The 18715-nt window shown below is 40.9% G+C and overlaps 1 protein-coding gene across 1 annotated transcript in view; it reads left to right on the forward strand.

The window, feature by feature from the left end:
- The first annotated feature begins 353 nt into the window (after positions 1 to 353).
- Positions 354 to 18715, forward strand: part of nid1a (nidogen 1a) — a 59905-nt gene continuing 41543 nt past the window's right edge. The window contains exons 1-6 of the mRNA XM_056232665.1: positions 354 to 613; positions 7355 to 7663; positions 8989 to 9209; positions 15020 to 15312; positions 15398 to 15532; positions 18282 to 18533. Of these exons, the coding sequence (XP_056088640.1) occupies positions 410 to 613; positions 7355 to 7663; positions 8989 to 9209; positions 15020 to 15312; positions 15398 to 15532; positions 18282 to 18533 (1414 nt within the window). The 5' untranslated portion in view covers positions 354 to 409. The remainder of the gene's footprint in view (positions 614 to 7354; positions 7664 to 8988; positions 9210 to 15019; positions 15313 to 15397; positions 15533 to 18281; positions 18534 to 18715) is intronic.

The raw sequence follows: 18715 nt of genomic DNA on the forward strand, positions 1-18715 counted from the left end.
ACTATGCCAACTTGCAAACTAAGATTTGTGTCGATGCAGTTACTGACTTTAAGAAGTACTTTTTCAATGTTAAAGCTCACTGGAGTAAATTAGGCTATAGTATATTTATCGTAATAGTATATAAATAGTAATAGTATAGTAAATTATAGCTAAACCCGGACTTTAGTAGGGCTACATGTACTGTACATGTGGTATATTAGTATTGGGTATTATTTTTTTGTTAATACAGTAACACAAGCAATATAATTTGCAACTTTGTATGCATTGTGCCGGAGAGTGAGGGATTGAACTCGTGCATCTGCGTAAACAGGGAGGAGCGCGCGCCTCGGGTTGAATCGGACACGCGCTTAATCTTCAGTCAGTCAGTCAGTCTCTCTCAGGCAGCTTCAGGTTCGGTTCGGGTCTGGAAATGGGTCGGCAGGGGCAGAGATGGTCAGTGTGGATCCTGTTATTCGGATTGTCAGTGTCTGTTAGCGGGATAACACGACAGGAACTCTTTCCCTTCGGGAGGAGCGCAGGCGATCAGTCTCTTGATGAAGGGACCGATGAGACGCACGAGATCACTCTGGAAAAGCCTGTCACGTTTTACGACGGACAGTTCAACAAGATTTACGTGAGTGTTTCAGTTATTAATCATATTCGCTTCTACTGTACTGTGATACATCTGATTCAGGAACAATATGACCCTAGAACAACATACTTTGATATTAACTATTAAAGTTCAAATTTAATTGCCACATTCATGCACTATGGTAGTTAAATTGCTCTTCGGGATGCAAGTTTCTTGGTGTGTGTTTGTGTGTGTTAACATACTGTATACACACACACTCTAAAAAATGCTGAGTTGTTGCAACCCAATTTTTTGTCAAATACGGACAAACCCAACGTTTTGGTTAAAAATGTAACGTTAATTAAAAAAAATAATCCAACGGTTGGGTTTGTCCATATTTGACCCAAATTTGGGTCGAAACAGCGCAGCATTTTTTGGAGTGTATGCACACACACACACACACACACACACACACACACACACACACACACACACACACACACACACACACACACACACACACACACACACACACACGCACGCACACACACACACACGCACGCACACACACACACACGCACGCACACACACACACACACACACACACACACGCACGCACACACACACACACACACACACACATATAGGCCTATATATAATGCACACACACACACACACACAGCTGTCCAGTGGCAACATTATATGTGTGTAGATCATCAGTCAGGGTGTTTTCCAAAGTAAACAGAAAAAAGTCTTAGAGGTTCACATTATAAACTCTCTGCTGTTTGTTTTTGCCGTGTTCTTGCCAACTGATTTTATTGACACTGCATTAAGCACAATAGCAGCGCATTTGGCAATGAAAAGGACAAACAGCTCATTATACTCCTCCTAAAATAGAAATGTGGTGTTCCAGTGCTAATTGAGTAATAGATCATTTAACAAGGTTTTAAAACAACAAAGTTATTTCAGGTTTGCCTACTGAACGCTGTTTTTTTATCCACTCGACTGATCTGTCACTATTAATATAGTATATGCGGGGTGTAATTTATTGTTTTGCTATTTTATACAGTATAGATGTTATTTTATGCATGCAACATATTCAATGAGAACAAATGTAGGATAGGATGTGATTGAATTCACTGATAATTGAGTGATTGATTGCATTGATGAATCATTAACTATTAGAGTGGGAATGTTTGTCATAAAAGTAAAGAGTCAGTTTTGCTTTCGTGAGTGATTCTGTAGTGAAATTGTCACGACACACACACGGGAAACAGGGGTTAGATCCAATCGCAGTATTTTAATGGGGTAATCCGTACTCACAACAGTCCAGGCAAGGGTCAAAATCCATATAAGCAATCCAAAACACAAGAAACAGGCAAGAACTCGGAAGTGGTGTAACATAATACAAGGACTCCGTAACAAACACTAAACAAGCAGGGTATATATACACAGAACAAGACAATCATGATGATGGGGAATAGGCTGAGTGCAATGATCAGTGATAAGGAACAGCTGAGTGCAATGATGAGACAAAGGATCGTGGGGAATGTAGTTCATAATGTGAATGACACCGTGAGAACGAGGACCTCTAGTGGACACCAGGAACATAACCAGACACTGTGACATAACCTCCCCTCTACGGAGCGGCTACCAGACGCTCCAAGACCATACAAACAAACAAGAGTCCAGGTGGGAGGTGAAGCGGTGGAGGATCAGGGGGAGGGATGGGGGGCCAGGTCCATGAAGGGGAACCAGAACAGGAGGTGATGGCTCAACCGGCGGCCAAGGCAAGACAGACAGTCTATCAGGCGGCCAGGGCGGAGACGATCCCTCGGGCGGCCAGGGCGGAGACGATCTCTCGGGCGGCCAGGGCGGAGACGATCCCTCGGGCGGCCAGGGCGGAGACGATCCCTCGGGCGGCCAGGGCGGAGACGATCCCTCGGGCGGCCAGGGCGGAGACGATCCCTCGGGCGGCCAGGGCGGAGACGATCCCTCGGGCGGCCAGGTCGGTGAAGACCCTTCGGGCGGCCAGGGCGGTGAAGACCCCTCGGGCGGCCAGGGCGGAGACGATCCCTCGGGCGGCCAGGGCGGTGAAGACCCTTCGGGCGGCCAGGGCGGTGAAGACCCCTCGGGCGGCCAGGGCGGTGAAGACCCCTCGGGCGGCCAGGGCGGTGAAGACCCTTCGGGCGGCCAGGGCGGTGAAGACCCCTCGGGCGGCCAGGGCGGCGAAGACCCTTCGGGCGGCCAGGCCGGCGAAGACCCCTCGGGCGGCCAGGGCGGCGAAGACCCTTCGGGCGGCCGTGGCGGGGACACCGGCTCAGGAACTGCAGCAGCCACCGGCTCAAGAACTGCAGCAGGCACCGGCTCAAGAACTGCAGCAGGCACCGGCTCAAGAACTGCAGCAGGCACCGGCTCAAGAACTGCAGCAGGCACCGGCTCGGGAGCAGCAGCAGGCACCGGCTCGGGAGCAGCAGCAGGCACCGGCTCGGGAGCAGCAGCAGGCACCGGCTCGGGAGCAGCAGCAGACACCGGCTCGGGAGCAGACACCGGCTCGGGAACAGACACCGGCTCGGGAACAGACACCGGCTCGGGAACAGACACCGGCTCGGGAACAGACACCGGCTCGGGAACAGACACTAGAACAAAAACAGTCACAAACACAGACACAAACACAGACACAAAAACTGGGTCCGGAACCGACATGAACTCCGGCTCCGGAACAGTCACTGGCTCTGCCTCCGGCTCAGGAACGGGCACCGGCTCTGCCTCCGGCTCAGGAACGGGCACCGGCTCAAGAACAGGCTCCGATCCTGGAACGGCAGACCCTGGCATGTCCAGGATCCGAGCCAGACGCTCTAGGTAATCCATCATAGCCTTGGCGGCCACACAAATGGGCATATCCTGATCAATCCCTGGCTGGGCAGACGTGACGTGAACAGTCTCTGGCTGGGCAGACGTGACGTGAACAGTCTCTGGCTGGGCAGACGTGACGTGAACAGTCTCTCGCTGGGCAGACGGGACGTGAACAGTCTCTCGCTGGGCAGACGGGACGTGAACAGTCTCTCGCTGGGCAGACGGGACGTGAACAGTCTCTCGCTGGGCAGACGGGACGTGAACAGTCTCTGGCTGGGCAGACGTGACGTGAACAGTCTCTCGCTGGGCAGACGGGACGTGAACAGTCTCTCGCTGGGCAGACGGGGCGTGAACAGTCTCTCGCTGGGCAGACGGGGCGTGAACAGTCTCTCGCTGGGCAGACGGGGCGTGAACAGTCTCTCGCTGGGCAGACGGGACGTGAACAGTCTCTCGCTGGGCAGACGGGACGTGAACGGTCTCTCGCTGGGCAGACGGGAGGTGAAACATCTCTCTATCTCCTCCTCTATGACGACCTCCACGGGTCCCGCGGAACTTTACCAACCGGGTCCCCTTAAACAACTCCCTTCTCTCCCGCTCGGTGGCTGGGGAAGAGATGTTGCAAAACATACTGCTGGATCTAGTTGTGACGGAGTCCTTCTGTCACGACACACACACGGGAAACAGGGGTTAGATCCAATCGCAGTATTTTAATGGGGTAATCCGTACTCACAACAGTCCAGGCAAGGGTCAAAATCCATATAAGCAATCCAAAACACAAGAAACAGGCAAGAACTCGGAAGTGGTGTAACATAATACAAGGACTCCGTAACAAACACTAAACAAGCAGGGTATATATACACAGAACAAGACAATCATGATGATGGGGAATAGGCTGAGTGCAATGATCAGTGATAAGGAACAGCTGAGTGCAATGATGAGACAAAGGATCGTGGGGAATGTAGTTCATAATGTGAATGACACCGTGAGAACGAGGACCTCTAGTGGACACCAGGAACATAACCAGACACTGTGACAGAAATTCTCCAGACACATTCCTGCATATCTGTGTATTGATCGGGTGGATTGACTCACGGACCATTTTTGATTTTAAAATGTGGTTGGAGGTCTCGTACATCTTTATGGAAAATTCTCTGAGGACTTGACTAACAATAACATTCATAATTACAATCCCTTGAATGCTTCCTTTCCCACAGGTTTCCTCTGCCAATTTCCTTTCCAGGACAAGCAATTCTTTCTGAGCTGTTCTTGTTCTTACCGTGAACTCTTTATTTTAGCAATGCATTGCATCCTTTCATAACATAACATAACATTTCTGTTGATTTGTAGTTGACAAAACTCCAGTGTTTTAGAGCAGATTATGAATGAATGGCAAAGTCACAAGAAGGAATGAGACGTTTCCTTCAGGATTTATAGGATCTCCTGCTGAATAAAAGTGCATGTGTTTGTAGCATTCTGACAACATCTGGAAATGCAGTCGAAGCATGCACATCTGTTTTAGTGAGGTGTTGAACGGTCATTGTACAAACGATTAAAATGTGCATTGCATTCCTTATTAAACCTCTAAAACTTACTCTTCTTCATTCATTCTTCACTACAATCTGTTCTCATGTTAAACTTTGTTTTAAAATGCTTCGTTTTCTCAGATGAATATGCCATTTCACAGTATAATCCAAACTGTTAAGTGTTACATGTTACATTTTTTGTTATGTTACATTTTTTGAATGTGCAGAGATGACCATTTAATTTCCATAAAAGTTTAAATACAGTACCTGTGCCTGAATGTAGCCCTATATAGTACACTCTAAAAAATGCTGAGTTGTTTTAACCCAATTTTGGGTCAAATACGGACAAACCCAAACGTTGGGTTAAAAATGTAATTAAAAAATTTACCCCAATGGCTGGGTTTGTCCATATTTGACCCAAAATTGGGTTAAAACAACCCAGCATTTTTTTTTAGAGTGTATGTATTATGCATTTAGCAGACACTTTTATCCAAAGCAACTTGCAGTATGTGAACATATATTGACGTACAGAGTATTCATGAAACAATACCAGGATGACCCACCCGGAAACCTCTTTGAAAACAATCATTATGTTTGTAATTCTCTTGGGTGACGTTGTGGCACAGAAACGACATGCTTTAGCTTTAGAATAAGACCAAGATCAGGCCTTTGAATTTGTCTGATTTTAGTTAGTCTGTGATGAATAGGCTTTGAGGATTGTACTATCAGAGTAACAAAATATTTGACTTTATTATAGTCTGGATGTACTATTTTGTCTTCTTTAAGATCCTATTATCTACTAAATAAGTCACACATCAGTTTAAAATGTGCATTTTGTTGTCATTTGTATTACATTGCAAGTTCAGAGTGTTGTTTTAGTTTTAAAAAACATATTGTCTGTGTTTTTACACTGTGTGTGTGTGTGCGTATGTGGGTGTTTGGCAATGGACTTTATTCCCTAAACCATCACAAACACACACTCAGTTTCTGTTGATTTTACTGCAGATTTCAGTATTTACTCTTTTAAAGGTTACTTAATCTGTTTTGATATAAGGTTTAAAGGTTACGGTAGCATGAGGAAAAATTGGGAACTTATAGCCATTTTCTACACACGTGAATGTATATTATTATTACTACTATTATCATTATTATTATTTTATTAAACATTGTTAAATCTATTATTTTTATTTTTATTTATTATTGATTTTAAAATATATATATATTTTAGCTATTTTGTCCAATAGTTTTATTTTATTCTACTTAATTTCCATCTTCTGTTTTATCTTTCTAGACTTATAATGTCAACTATAGAGATCATAAGTTTGATTTTGATTCAATGATTTAATTCAATGAGGTTCTAAATTGAACACTGGGGTTCTTGACTCAGTTATAACAACTTAAAAATTGTTGAGATAACTTAAATATCCAACTTAACTAACCTAAAGTTAACTAAACTTAAATTTTTAAGTCAAGTATGAACACTTACTTTTTAAAAGTTGAAACAAGTATATTTACAATTTACAAACTTTTATTTTAGATGCGATTAATCGCGTCAAATTAATCGATTTGACCACACTTGTTCAAAAACATTAACGGAACAAAACATCATTGTGTTCTTATATTTTAATTATGGTTGTTGATTCAGATCATCAGTATCTTCTTCTGTAATATTATTATTACTATTATACAGGTGAAACTCGAAAAATTTGAATATCGTGCAAAAGTTCTTTTATTTCAGTAATTCAACTTAAAAGGTGAAACTAATATATTATATAGACTCATTACATGCAAAGTGAGATATTTCAAGCCTTTATTTGTTATAATTAAGCGTACAGTTTATGAAAACCCCAAATTCAAAATTAGAATATTGTGAAAAGATTTTCATATCTGTAAGCCATAATCATCAAAATTATAACAAATAAAGGCTTGAAATATCTCTCTTTGCATGCAAGGAGTCTATATAATATATTAGTTTCAGCTTTTAAGTTGAATTACTGAAATAAATTAACTTTTGCACCATATTCTAATTTTTCGAGTTTCACCTGTATCTCACATCTGGATCAACTCCAATGGATTTGCGCGGGAATTGAAGATCGGTTTTAGATAAATTATTTTAGATAAAGCTATCTGATCAGTAAAAACGCATGAAGTGACCAGGTGTAAACAGGCCCTAAATTATGGTTATTGATTCCCATCATCAGTATCTTTTTCTGTAATATTATTAGGTAACACTTTACAGTGTCCTTGTTACATATGTTACATGTACTTACCATAGTAATAACAGTAAATGATGCATAATTACATGCAAGTAAGTACATGTAGTTGCTTAATATTACTCAATACTAAAATATATAAGTACACTGTAACAATGACACCTTAAAATAAAGTGTAACCTATTATTATTACTATTATATCTCACATCTAGATCAACACCAATGGATTTGCTGCCCTGGAGAAGCCTACAGTAGAGTCGGAGTACCTGGGCAACATGCCGGCCAGTTTTAAGATGATCGCTGCTCTACAAGGCGACCTGGACACCAGCGACGGCGTCGGAAAGGTCTTCTTCCGCCAGGACTCGAGTCCTGCTCTTCTCCAACAGGCGGCCGATCACATCAACAGAGCCTTTCCTGAGGATGATACGGTGAATCCCATCCACGCGCTGGTGGTCACATGGGTGGATGTGGCCTATCATAGGGCCGAGAGCAGAGGAGACGGCCTGGAACACACCGGAAGAGTGAGGTTCAGTTTATTTGTGGGCCGTTACAGTAATTTTATCATGCATTTTTTTAATTGTGACCCTGAATCACAAAACCAGTCACAAGAAGTAGCACGGGTATATTTGTGGCAAAAGCCAACAATACATTGTATGGGTCAAAATTATCGATTTTTCTTTTATGCCAAAAATCATTAGGATATTAAGTAAAGATCATGTAAATTTCCTACCGTAAATATATAAAACATTTATTTTTGTGAGTGAATGCAGCACAAACTTTAAAGACGATTCTCCCAATGTTTTTTCCATTTTCCATTCCAGATTTTCAAATAGTCCTATCCTCACAAACCATACATCAATGGAAAGCTTATTTAAACTTTCAGATGATGTATAAATCTCAAATTTAAAAAATTGACCCATGTGACTGGATTTTTGATCCAGGGTCAAAATTAAGGTATAGTTGTTCGTTCCTACGGCTGGTCGCCTTGTATTTTTGTTAGGCTACATAACACATACTTGCGTAAAGTATGTTTTGAGCATAAGAAAAATGCATCAATGCATGTATCAAACTGGCTCACACTGCAAAGATCACATTCCTATTCCTTATTTTACAGTTTAAATATCTACAAATGTAAGTTGCAGTAAATGCACTTTAAGCCACAATTAAAGCATAATTGCGTAAGATTTTAAGGCTTCATATAGTAGATTGTATTTTGAATATAAATGGCTGAAGTCTTTTACTTCTTTTTAATATAAAGAGTTAAAACAAGTGGAAAAACTCCTGTGTTACTTTAGTGTAATTAATATACTAAGTGTTTAATCGCGATTAATCGCATCTAACATGAAAGTTTGGACTCTATTCCCTAAACCATCACAAACTTCAACTCAGTTTCTGCTGATTTTAGTGCACATTTGACTGAGTATTTACTCTTTTATATAAAGGTTTCAGTAGCATGAAACAAATATATTTATTATTATTTTAACAATTTTGTACAATAGTTTTATTTTAATATTATTAATGATTTTTTTATATATATATTTACCATTTTTATTTTATTTTCAATCCTTTTGTTGTGTTTTTTTTATTTTTCTTAATTTTTATATTTATATGTATCATTTTTTTTGTGTAATGTTTTTTGTTTAAGTACTTCAACTTAAGCTAAATGAAAATGAGAAAGGTTACAATAAAATACATTTTTTAATCAAATCATTGACTCTAATTGAAAATGAATGACTTCTGACGCCTTTCTCATTGCAGATTGCTGTATGTGTAAATTACAACAGAGTCATGGATTCAATTGGTAGTATAAAAATGCGTTAATAAATCATGTTGTTTAACCTCATAGCGAAATACGTTCCAACTGGTGATTGCTTCTGTGGAGACGATGTCGTACGCGATACTCCTCTTCCCGAGAGAGTCGATGCAGTTCCAGAGCACCGGCGACAGCTTCACGATGCACGCCGGCTTCAGCAAAGGACAGGAGACACGCTTTATCTTCTCCAAGATACAAGGACCGTACTATCGCATCACAGACGACACCGAGGCATCGGTCAGGAACTTAGCGGAGTAAGTACGGTGTTGGTTTACCATAAATATTGCCATCATTTACTCTCTTCCATGTTCCAAATCTTTCTTCTGTGAAAATAAAAACCAGACATTCTGACTGTCTGAAGAGGCGAAAAAGCTCCAATACAAACTTTGACTAATATTTTTTTTTTATTTTTTTTTTTTTTTTATTATATTTATTATATTTATTATATGGTAACTTTGACTAATAATATACTTCCAGGATGAACACACACACACTAATGCCCCGTTTACACGGGGCATTAGTGTGTGGGGGGAGGGGACGCAGAGGTTTGGCCTCTCATTTACACGAAAACCCTGTTTTTATCACAGAAATTGATTATTTCTAAAAACTTCGGCCAAAGTGTCGATTTCTGATAACGCCGGTTATGTGTGGCCGTGTCGACCGGGAGAAACGGGGTTTTAGGTTCTCAAACGTCACATTATGCACCAGAAAATGCTTAACGTCATGTGAGCGCCCAGTTTGGCAGAGTTATGATGGCGCTCGACGGTGTATTTATCATAGATAGTCAAAGAAAGGGTAAATATTAGTTTCTTTATGTGTAAATGTGGCCTAAATATGACTGAGAACGGACAAAGACTAGCTGAACTGAAAGAAACTAAATACAAACACTGATGAACACAGATTAACAGAAACCAAGTGACACCGATGATGATTAACTAGACACAGGTGGAACAGATGATAAACTAAATGACAGTAACCATAGAAACAGATGAGTGGCGGGAAAACAGACCAAAGGAAGACGTGACTAAGGGTGACTGTAGCCACGTTTCCATTAGGGATGTCCCGATCAGGTTTTTTTGCCCCCGAGTCCGAGTCATTTGATTTTGAGTATCTACCGATACCGAGTCCTGATCCTATACTTATATAATACATAAAAAAAGAATAAAGAAGAGAGAAAAAACAGATCCAGGATGTTCCTTATTTTTTATTTAATTCACCTTATTTTAACATTCAACAACTCTGTTAACAAACAGAGCACTTCTGTGAGGTAGCTTGAACAATCAAGTAATAAATAACATAAAATCTTCACTTTTGGACTTTAGTGCAACAGTAAATATAGAAAAAGTCTAATATAAAAACAAATAGCACCTCAACTTAAAATAACCGGCAGGCATGTAAACAAAAAAATAAAAATGTTTTAAAAGTGTATAAAAAATAATGAGAATATATATATATATATACACATTAGGGGTGTAACAGTTCACAAAATTTGCGGTTCGGTTCGATACGATACAGCAAAAAGAAAGAAATGCCAGAGAAATTTCTATTTTTTAAAAGAAAAACTATTTTTAAATATGTTTGAGTTTTCCTACATCTTGAAACTTTCAGGTTTATAAATAATCTTTGAAGGATGAACAAATAATGTTTTGGAAATCACATTAAAAATAACATTTAAATATATATTTATATAATATTTGAGTTTTGAAGTGCAACATTAAATCCATGTTCATTCACGGCACAATGTTTCTCCTGGTGTCCACGTCAGCGCTGTTTGATCTAATAGAGATCTACGGTTAATAACGGAGAAATGTGAATGCTTCACTAGATCTCGCAGCGATGTTATTACTTCAGTGGCGGATTCAAATGTTTTCTTCACTGGATCTCCTAGCACAGCGTCGCTTGATCTCGCGCTGCACAGATGTTGCTGGTCCGAACTGATATGGTCCGTTAAGCACAATATAATGAGTAGCGCAGTTTCGTTCCGCTTTCATTACGTTTGCCATTTGATGTTGCGTAACGTTGTGGTGATCGCGCCAGCGCGGATTTTGTCTGCAGGAAAAATGGTCCTAGGAATCGTTCGGTTTGTATGCGTACCGAACCGGAAGCCTCGAACCGAAACGGTTCAATAATTACGAATACATGTACCGTTACACCCCTAATTTACATATATCCGAGTCCTGATCGGGAGGTAACGTCCGATTCCGATCGAGTCTGAAACCACGTGATCGGGCCCGATTTCCGATCGCGTCATCGGATCGGGACATCCCTAGTTTCCATTACCCTTCAAATTGGGCAAATTAAAATTGCGAATTGAAATTGCGCACAATGGAAACACGTCAATTTTCGCAAAAACTCCCGTTTATCGCAAAAAAGTTTTTACGCTCGCATGAGGAGGTTTTTCAGGCGATTCGAAAAAGGAATATTTCGCAAAACTGCAATGGAAACAGTTTTCGCGCATTTACAGTCACCTGACGTAGATGATGCGGTGTGTTTGAACAGAATATGAGACTGAGTTCTTTATTAAATTCATAAAAGAAAAAAGAATTACAGGAATACTGGATTCTAAACCTCAAAGAAATGCCACAATCTAGAGGTCTGCTACCCGACCCGAGCCCGACGGGTCCCGAAAAATGTGCGGGTTTCGGGTCGGGTTCGGGTTAATGTTTAATGAACAGCCTCGGGTTCGGGTCGGGTTCGGGTTTAACTAAGAAAAACTAAATAGGCTATATATAGTTTGCGTGCCGTGTGCTTTGCCTGCTTGCTGTGTTGTGGTGACCGGCACGCGCGAGAGAGAAAGTATACGTGCGCAGATGTGCAATATGTGCATACAGGCTCTCTCTCTCAAATATAATGATAATGATATATATATATATATATATATATATCATTTTTTTAAATTATTTGTTTTATTTTATCATATCATTTATATCACAAAACTGTTTTGCGCATGTGCTACCCCTCTCGCGCGCTATTTCAGTCACAATACAGACAGACAGCCGACGACAACAAGCAAACCATGAGTCTGATAAAGCAAAAAATTACTTGGTAAGTTTTTTCTCTTAGGTTACTGCTGTGCTGCCTGCTGATAGGGCCGCTGCGCCTATGTATTTGTTTAATATGTCAAGCAATCATTAAATACAACATAGCATATTGCAAAAATGGTATTTGCTGTGAGAAACAGAATGGACCTCGGGTTCGGGTCGGGTTCGGGCTTAATATGTAAATGTGATTGTCGGGTCGGGGAGTCGGGTCGGGTTAAATGATCGCGGGTACGGGCCGGGTTCGGGCTTCAGTTTAAAGCCCGTGCAGACCTCTACCACAATCACAACCTCAAAGCAGAAATGAGGGAGAAACACAGAGAAACACCTATAAGGGTCTTTCCTTGCCATTAATGCTTGGATAACACACACACGTCTCTTTTCATTAATAATAATAATGTCTAGTGCGGTGGCTCTGATGTATATAAAGCTACCAACGTCCGTCGCCATGATTTTTGGAATGACTTATCGCGAGAGGAAAAAATTACGCTTTAGTCGCATAACATTGGTTAAAGGGAAACGCCGTCATTTCGCAATAGTTTTTTATTGACATATAGAAAAAATCGCAAAAGTTTTGCGCAAATCTGTAATGGAAATGCGACTATTGACACTGACGAAGCTTCACTGCATCTTCCCCCATACAATTAGATTATATTGACCACGTCTCCAGCTCCAAAAACACCATAATGGTTCTTAAAGGGGTGGTATAATGCTCTTTTCACAAGATGTGAAATAAGTCTCTGATGTCCCCAGAGTGTGTGTGAAGTTTTAGCCCAAAATACCCCACAAATATTTTTATATAGCATGGTAAAATTGTCACTTTTTGAGGGTGAGCAAAAACGCACCGTTTTGTGTCTGTCCCTTTAAATGCAAATGAGCTGCTGCTCCCGGCACAGTGGGCGGAGCTTCAACAGCTTGTGTCCTTTTACCTCACACACACATGAAAATGAAAATTTCAACAACTTTTAGCCTTTTATGTTCAAACCGGACAATGATGGAGAGACTCAAGATGAAGTGACAACATGTAGAAGCAACAGGACATCCCTGAACGTTTAATTGATGAATTTATGTAGCTTATGTGTAGTTATCTTCTAGTCATTGATTAGCATATTCTGTAATGATAATCTATAAATCGTGTTCTGGGGGCGGGGTTTATGTAAATGTTAGGGTTAGTGATGTCACTAACCCGTGAAGTAGCTTGTGTAGTTCCTACCAGCCGTTTGTTGTAGTCCTTAAAAAGCGATTTCTGTAAAAGCAAATATCTCCCTTTGCTTTGAACCTTGAACGTTGTAACTTTGCAGATGTTGTTTATGCTCAAACAGCAACATTACACACTAACTAAAGTTAGAAAAGTGAAATCATAATCAACCACCCCTTTAACTTTACACAGTTATTGAACTGAACTGAATAACACTGACCTGATTTCAGCTGAATAATGACTAGAGCTGCTTTACATTAGAATTGAATTCTGTTTGCATTGTTGATCATCATTATTTTCCTGTTTATCCATGTAAAGCTGTTTTTGAAACAATCTTTAAACAAACAAAGGGCTTTATAAGTGAAGTTGACTTGACTTAAACTTATCATAAAAGTAGTCCATGTGACGGATCTGTGTAGAATGAGATTTGAGAGGAATGACGTCTATTCCTCACATAAAACTTCAAATGACTTGCAGTTTAGAGTTTGAGTCGTATCAACTGCAAGAAAGTGAATTTCTTCATCAGTCTTGTTTTCCAGTACAAATATGCAAGATGCATTTACTTGAGATGCAAAATGACTTCAGATATTAAGTCTTGTTTTTTTGTGTGTGAAAAATGTATCAAAATTAAGGGAGTATGCTTAAAGTCGATAGTAGTCAATAATTTGATCCCTTAAAACTAAATCAAACCAAAATGAGATATTTAAACGTTTCTTCCTTGAAAAAAAAAACTCGTCATGCCTTAAAATATCTTGAATGTAACTCGACACCATTGCCTCATTTAGTATATGCGGTTCTATGAATATGCAAATGAGCCCCGCCTCCACTCACTCACTCAGCTCAGAGATCCACTGGTTGACGATCACACGTTGATCTGATTGGTTACAAGGTCGTTTGTGACGTCAGAAACACCAGCGATTTCAAACCGTGTTTTTGTGGTTCGCTCCAGTTTTAAGGAGAAAATACTCAGCAATGCTGTCGACTTTACACATGGTTTGTCTTAAAGCATATTAAAAACACCACATAGACATATAATCAACATTAAAAGCTGGATTTTTTTTTACCATGGGGGCCTTTAATACAAGAATAAGTGTCTGTGAGGTATGAAAAATAATCCTAATTCTTGCTTTTTCAGAATGCAAGACGTAACATCTGAAGCCATTTTGCTTCTCAAGTAAATTTAAGAATGTTTAGATATTTACAATGGAAAACAAGACTGAGTAAGACAATCTATTTTATTTATTTTTGCAGTGTGTTGCTTTTATTAAGCCTTGTGGCTTTGTAGTTTTTGCACTTTTTGGAGCTTGACAGAAAATAGCTATATGAAGATTTAATTTATGTTCCACAGAAAATAAATAACAGTGTTAATACTAACTGACTTGAACCAGAATTATTATTATTATATTATTATTGTTATATATTATTATATTAAAATGATTGTTAACTGAAATAAAATACAAATGCAAAAACTTGTATTTCAGCTAGTTGATTTAGCAAGATTTCTTATTTTCATTTAGTTTAACTTTATGTACTAAAATAACAAAAACTAAAGCTGAAATTAATAAAAAAATATATTAAAAGAAATATATAAACCATTTAAGACTAAACTGGGAAGGGTCATAGCACTTGCATATCGTTGTCCTATTGTTGCTTCTATTCTCCTCATTTGGATAAAAGCGTCTGCTAAATGATTAAATGTAAATGTAAATAATGACTTGATTTGAATTTATAGGTGATTTAATAATGTTCCGGTGGCTTGTCCACTGTTTAGCAGTGTCAATGTACTTTGAGCAGGTTTTCCCATACTGGTGTTGAATGTCTTTCCCAGGCGGACTAACTCTGGGAAGCGCGGCGTGTGGGTGTATGAGATCGGGACGTTCCCTCACTTCACGAACGTCGCCCCTGGAGAAGTGCTGGATATTCCCTCGGATTCCCACACATTCAGGACCGCAGGAACACACAACCAGCAAGTCCAGGTCTATCCCGATATCCAACAGGAGAACCTGGATGGAGTTTACCATCGTCCAGAACACCCTCCTCCCATTCAGGTGCACACGGTTCAGTTCACACCACAAGATCCCGAGGTCGTGGAACTCGAGAATGAGGACATCAATGTGCACGGTCTGCATGAATGGTTTATTTGCTAGAATAATGAACAGCTTTGTACTTTTCTTGAGCCCGAATGACTCTTATTCTTTGCGTACAGTATTTACGTACAACTCTGGGGATTGTGGCGGGCACAGATGCTCCAAATTTGGCGAATGTAGGAATAATCCGAGTGGAAGATGCTGCCAGTGCAAGCCTGGATACTACGGCAATGGGATTCAATGCGTATCTGATGGTAATGTATCTCTCTAATGAGTTCAGTTATTATTGCTTTCATTTCTATTATAGAATTGTTTTCGTATGATGGGTTATGATCACTGACAGCCTGTGCAAATGTAAATATATACAGTATATTTAGGACAGCAAAATAAATTAGACTAGAGCTTGGCCCAAAACAAATTTGATAAAATATTTTAACTCCCCTTGAGATTTTAAGTTAATATTTCAATCTTTTAATAACACATTCATGTTCACAGCAGTTTCATTTTAGTATCTTAATATTTTGAAATTGTTTTTATTTTTATATTTTCCGGTTTCATTTAAATTTTAGTTAGTTTTAATAATTTTGTTGAATGTTTTTGTCATTTTTAATAGTTTTTGTTTTTTTAAATGGTTTATATATTTCTTTTAATATATTTTTTTTTATTAATTTCAGCTTTAGTTTTTGTTATTTTAGTACATAAAGTTAAACTAAATGAAAATAAGAAATCTTGCTAAATCAACTAGCTGAAATACAAGTTTTTGCATTTGTATTTTATTTCAGTTAACAATCATTTTAATATAATAATATATAACAATAATAATATAATAATAATAATTCTGGTTCACAGTTTTCTGACCATTAATCTGGTTAATGGTCACATGACATGAAGATGAAAAAAAAAAAAGTTATTCATTTTCATTTCATTTCATTCATGTTCATATTTTTTTAATAATTGTTTTAATTACCCTTTTTATAAACAGTCAAGTTACTATTACATAACAACACTTACATTTACCAGTAATACTAATAATCAACTGTTTATATCATATTATTAAAATAATAATATGATGATTATAAAATAAAATAGCAAAAAATAACAGTCAAAAACAAAACAACAACAAAAACAGTTTGGGAAATCCTGGATTAGAATATACAATGTTTCACATGTAACCAGTTGCTGACATCAAAGTCTGTGTCCTATTTTGGGACAAAAGATGAATTTATTACTTGAATAGTACAATATGACTAAAACTAACTGTAGCACCTCATTGCAGTACACGAGATCCAGGGGGTGGAGTTGGATCCAGATCTAAGGGGTGGAGATGGGTAGGATTAGGGGTGGGGTTAGAGATCAGCGGGGGGAGATGGGTAGGATTAGGGGTGGGGTTAGGGATCAGGGGGCGGAGATGGGTAGGATTAGGGGTGGGGTTAGGGATCAGGAGGCGGAGATGGGTAGGATTAGGGGTGGGGTTAGGGATCAGGAGGCGGAGATGGGTAGGATTAGGGGTGGGGTTAGGGATCAGGAGGCGGAGATGGGTAGGGTAGGTTTAGGGGTTAGGGATCAGGAGGCGAAGATGGGTAGGATTAGGGGTGGGGTTAGGGATCAGGAGGCGGAGATGGGTAGGGTAGGTTTAGGGGTTAGGGATCAGGAGGCGGAGATGGGTAGGATTAGGGGTGGGGTTAGGGATCAGGAGGCGGAGATGGGTAGGGTAGGTTTAGGGGTTAGGGATCAGGAGGCGGAGATGGGTAGGATTAGGGGTGGGGTTAGGGATCAGGAGGCGGAGATGGGTAGGGTAGGTTTAGGGGTTAGGGATCAGGAGGCGGAGATGGGTAGGATTAGGGGTGGGGTTAGGGATCAGGAGGCGGAGATGGGTAGGATTAGGGGTGGGGTTAGGGATCAGGAGGCGGAGATGGGTAGGATTAGGGGTGGGGTTAGGGATAAGGGGGCGGAGATGGGTAGGGTTGGTTTAGGGGTTAGGGATCAGGAGGCGGAGATGGGTTGGATTAGGGGTGGGGTTAGGGATTTAGGGGTTAGGGATCAGGAGGCGGAGATGTGTAGGATTAGGGGTGTGGTTAGGGATCAGGAGGCGGAGATGGGTAGGATTAGGGGTGGGGTTAGGGATCAGGAGGTGGAGATGAGTAGGATTAGGGGTGGGGTTAGGGATCAGGGGGCGGAGATGGGTAGGATTAGGGGTGGGGTTAGGGATCAGGAGGCGGAGATGGGTAGGATAAGGGGTGGGGTTAGGGATCAGGGGGCGGAGATGGGTAGGTTTAGGGGTGGGGTTAGGGATTTAGGGGTTAGGGATCAGGAGGCGGAGATGGGTAGGATTAGGGGTGGGGTTAGGGATTTAGGGGTTAGGGATCAGGAGGCGGAGATGTGTAGGATTAGGGGTGGGGTTAGGGATCAGGAGGTGGAGATGAGTAGGATTAGGGGTGGGGTTAGGGATCAGGAGGCGGAGATGGGTAGGATTAGGGGTGGGGTTAGGGATCAGGAGGCGGAGATGGGTAGGATTAGGGGTGGGGTTAGGGATCAGGGGGCGGAGATGGGTAGGTTTAGGGGTGGGGTTAGGGATCAGGGGGCGGAGATGGGTAGGTTTAGGGTTGGGGTTAGGGATCAGGGGGCGGAGATGGGTAGGATTAGGGGTGGGGTTAGGGATCAGGGGGCGGATATGGGTAGGGTTAGGGTTAGGGGTGGGGTTAGGGATCAGGAGGCGGAGATGGGTAGGATTAGGGGTGGGGTTAGGGATCAGGAGGCGGAGATGGGTAGGTTTAGGTATATGTAAGGTGGGAGGGATCCAGATCCAACTCCTCCCCCTGGATTTCGTGTTCTGCAGCGAGGACCATCTCAAAACTAATACAATATTAACTATGCCCATTCCATTTACAGTAATATTAATAGATTTCATGTTTGAATTGTCTGACATATTTGTTACTTTTATACAGTAAACAGATTTTGTTGAGTCCTGAGAAAAGCCTCTGAGATCTGAATGATCTTTCACAGGGATCCCTCAGAGGATGAACGGTAAAGTGAGCGGCAGGGTGTTCGTGGGAGACTCGCCGGTGCCCGTGGACTTTGCTAGCAACGATCTCCACTCGTATGTGGTGGTTAATGACGGCAGAGCCTATGTGGCCATCAGCGCCATCCCAGCGATCGTGGGCTTCTCTCTTCAGCCGCTGTCGTCCGTCGGGGCGGTCATCGGATGGGCTTTTGCACTTCAGCAGCCGGGCTTTAAGAATGGCTTCAGCATCATTGGTGAGATTTTCATATAGTGAGAAGTCATTGGTGGTGGTTGAAGAGATAAAGCTCGTTGAGTACCTAGAAAAGCGCTATATAAATGTAACGAATTATGATTGTTATTATAAGTCGTCAATAAAATCCATCTCACATTAAATGGTAGTGTTATATCAAATGAAAAGAAAATGTAAAGCAAATGT

The sequence above is a fragment of the Rhinichthys klamathensis genome, unplaced genomic scaffold (genome assembly GCF_029890125.1).
Source record: "Rhinichthys klamathensis goyatoka isolate OS25496 unplaced genomic scaffold, OSU_Roscu_1.1 h1tg000352l_1, whole genome shotgun sequence".
NCBI lineage: Eukaryota > Metazoa > Chordata > Actinopteri > Cypriniformes > Leuciscidae > Rhinichthys > Rhinichthys klamathensis.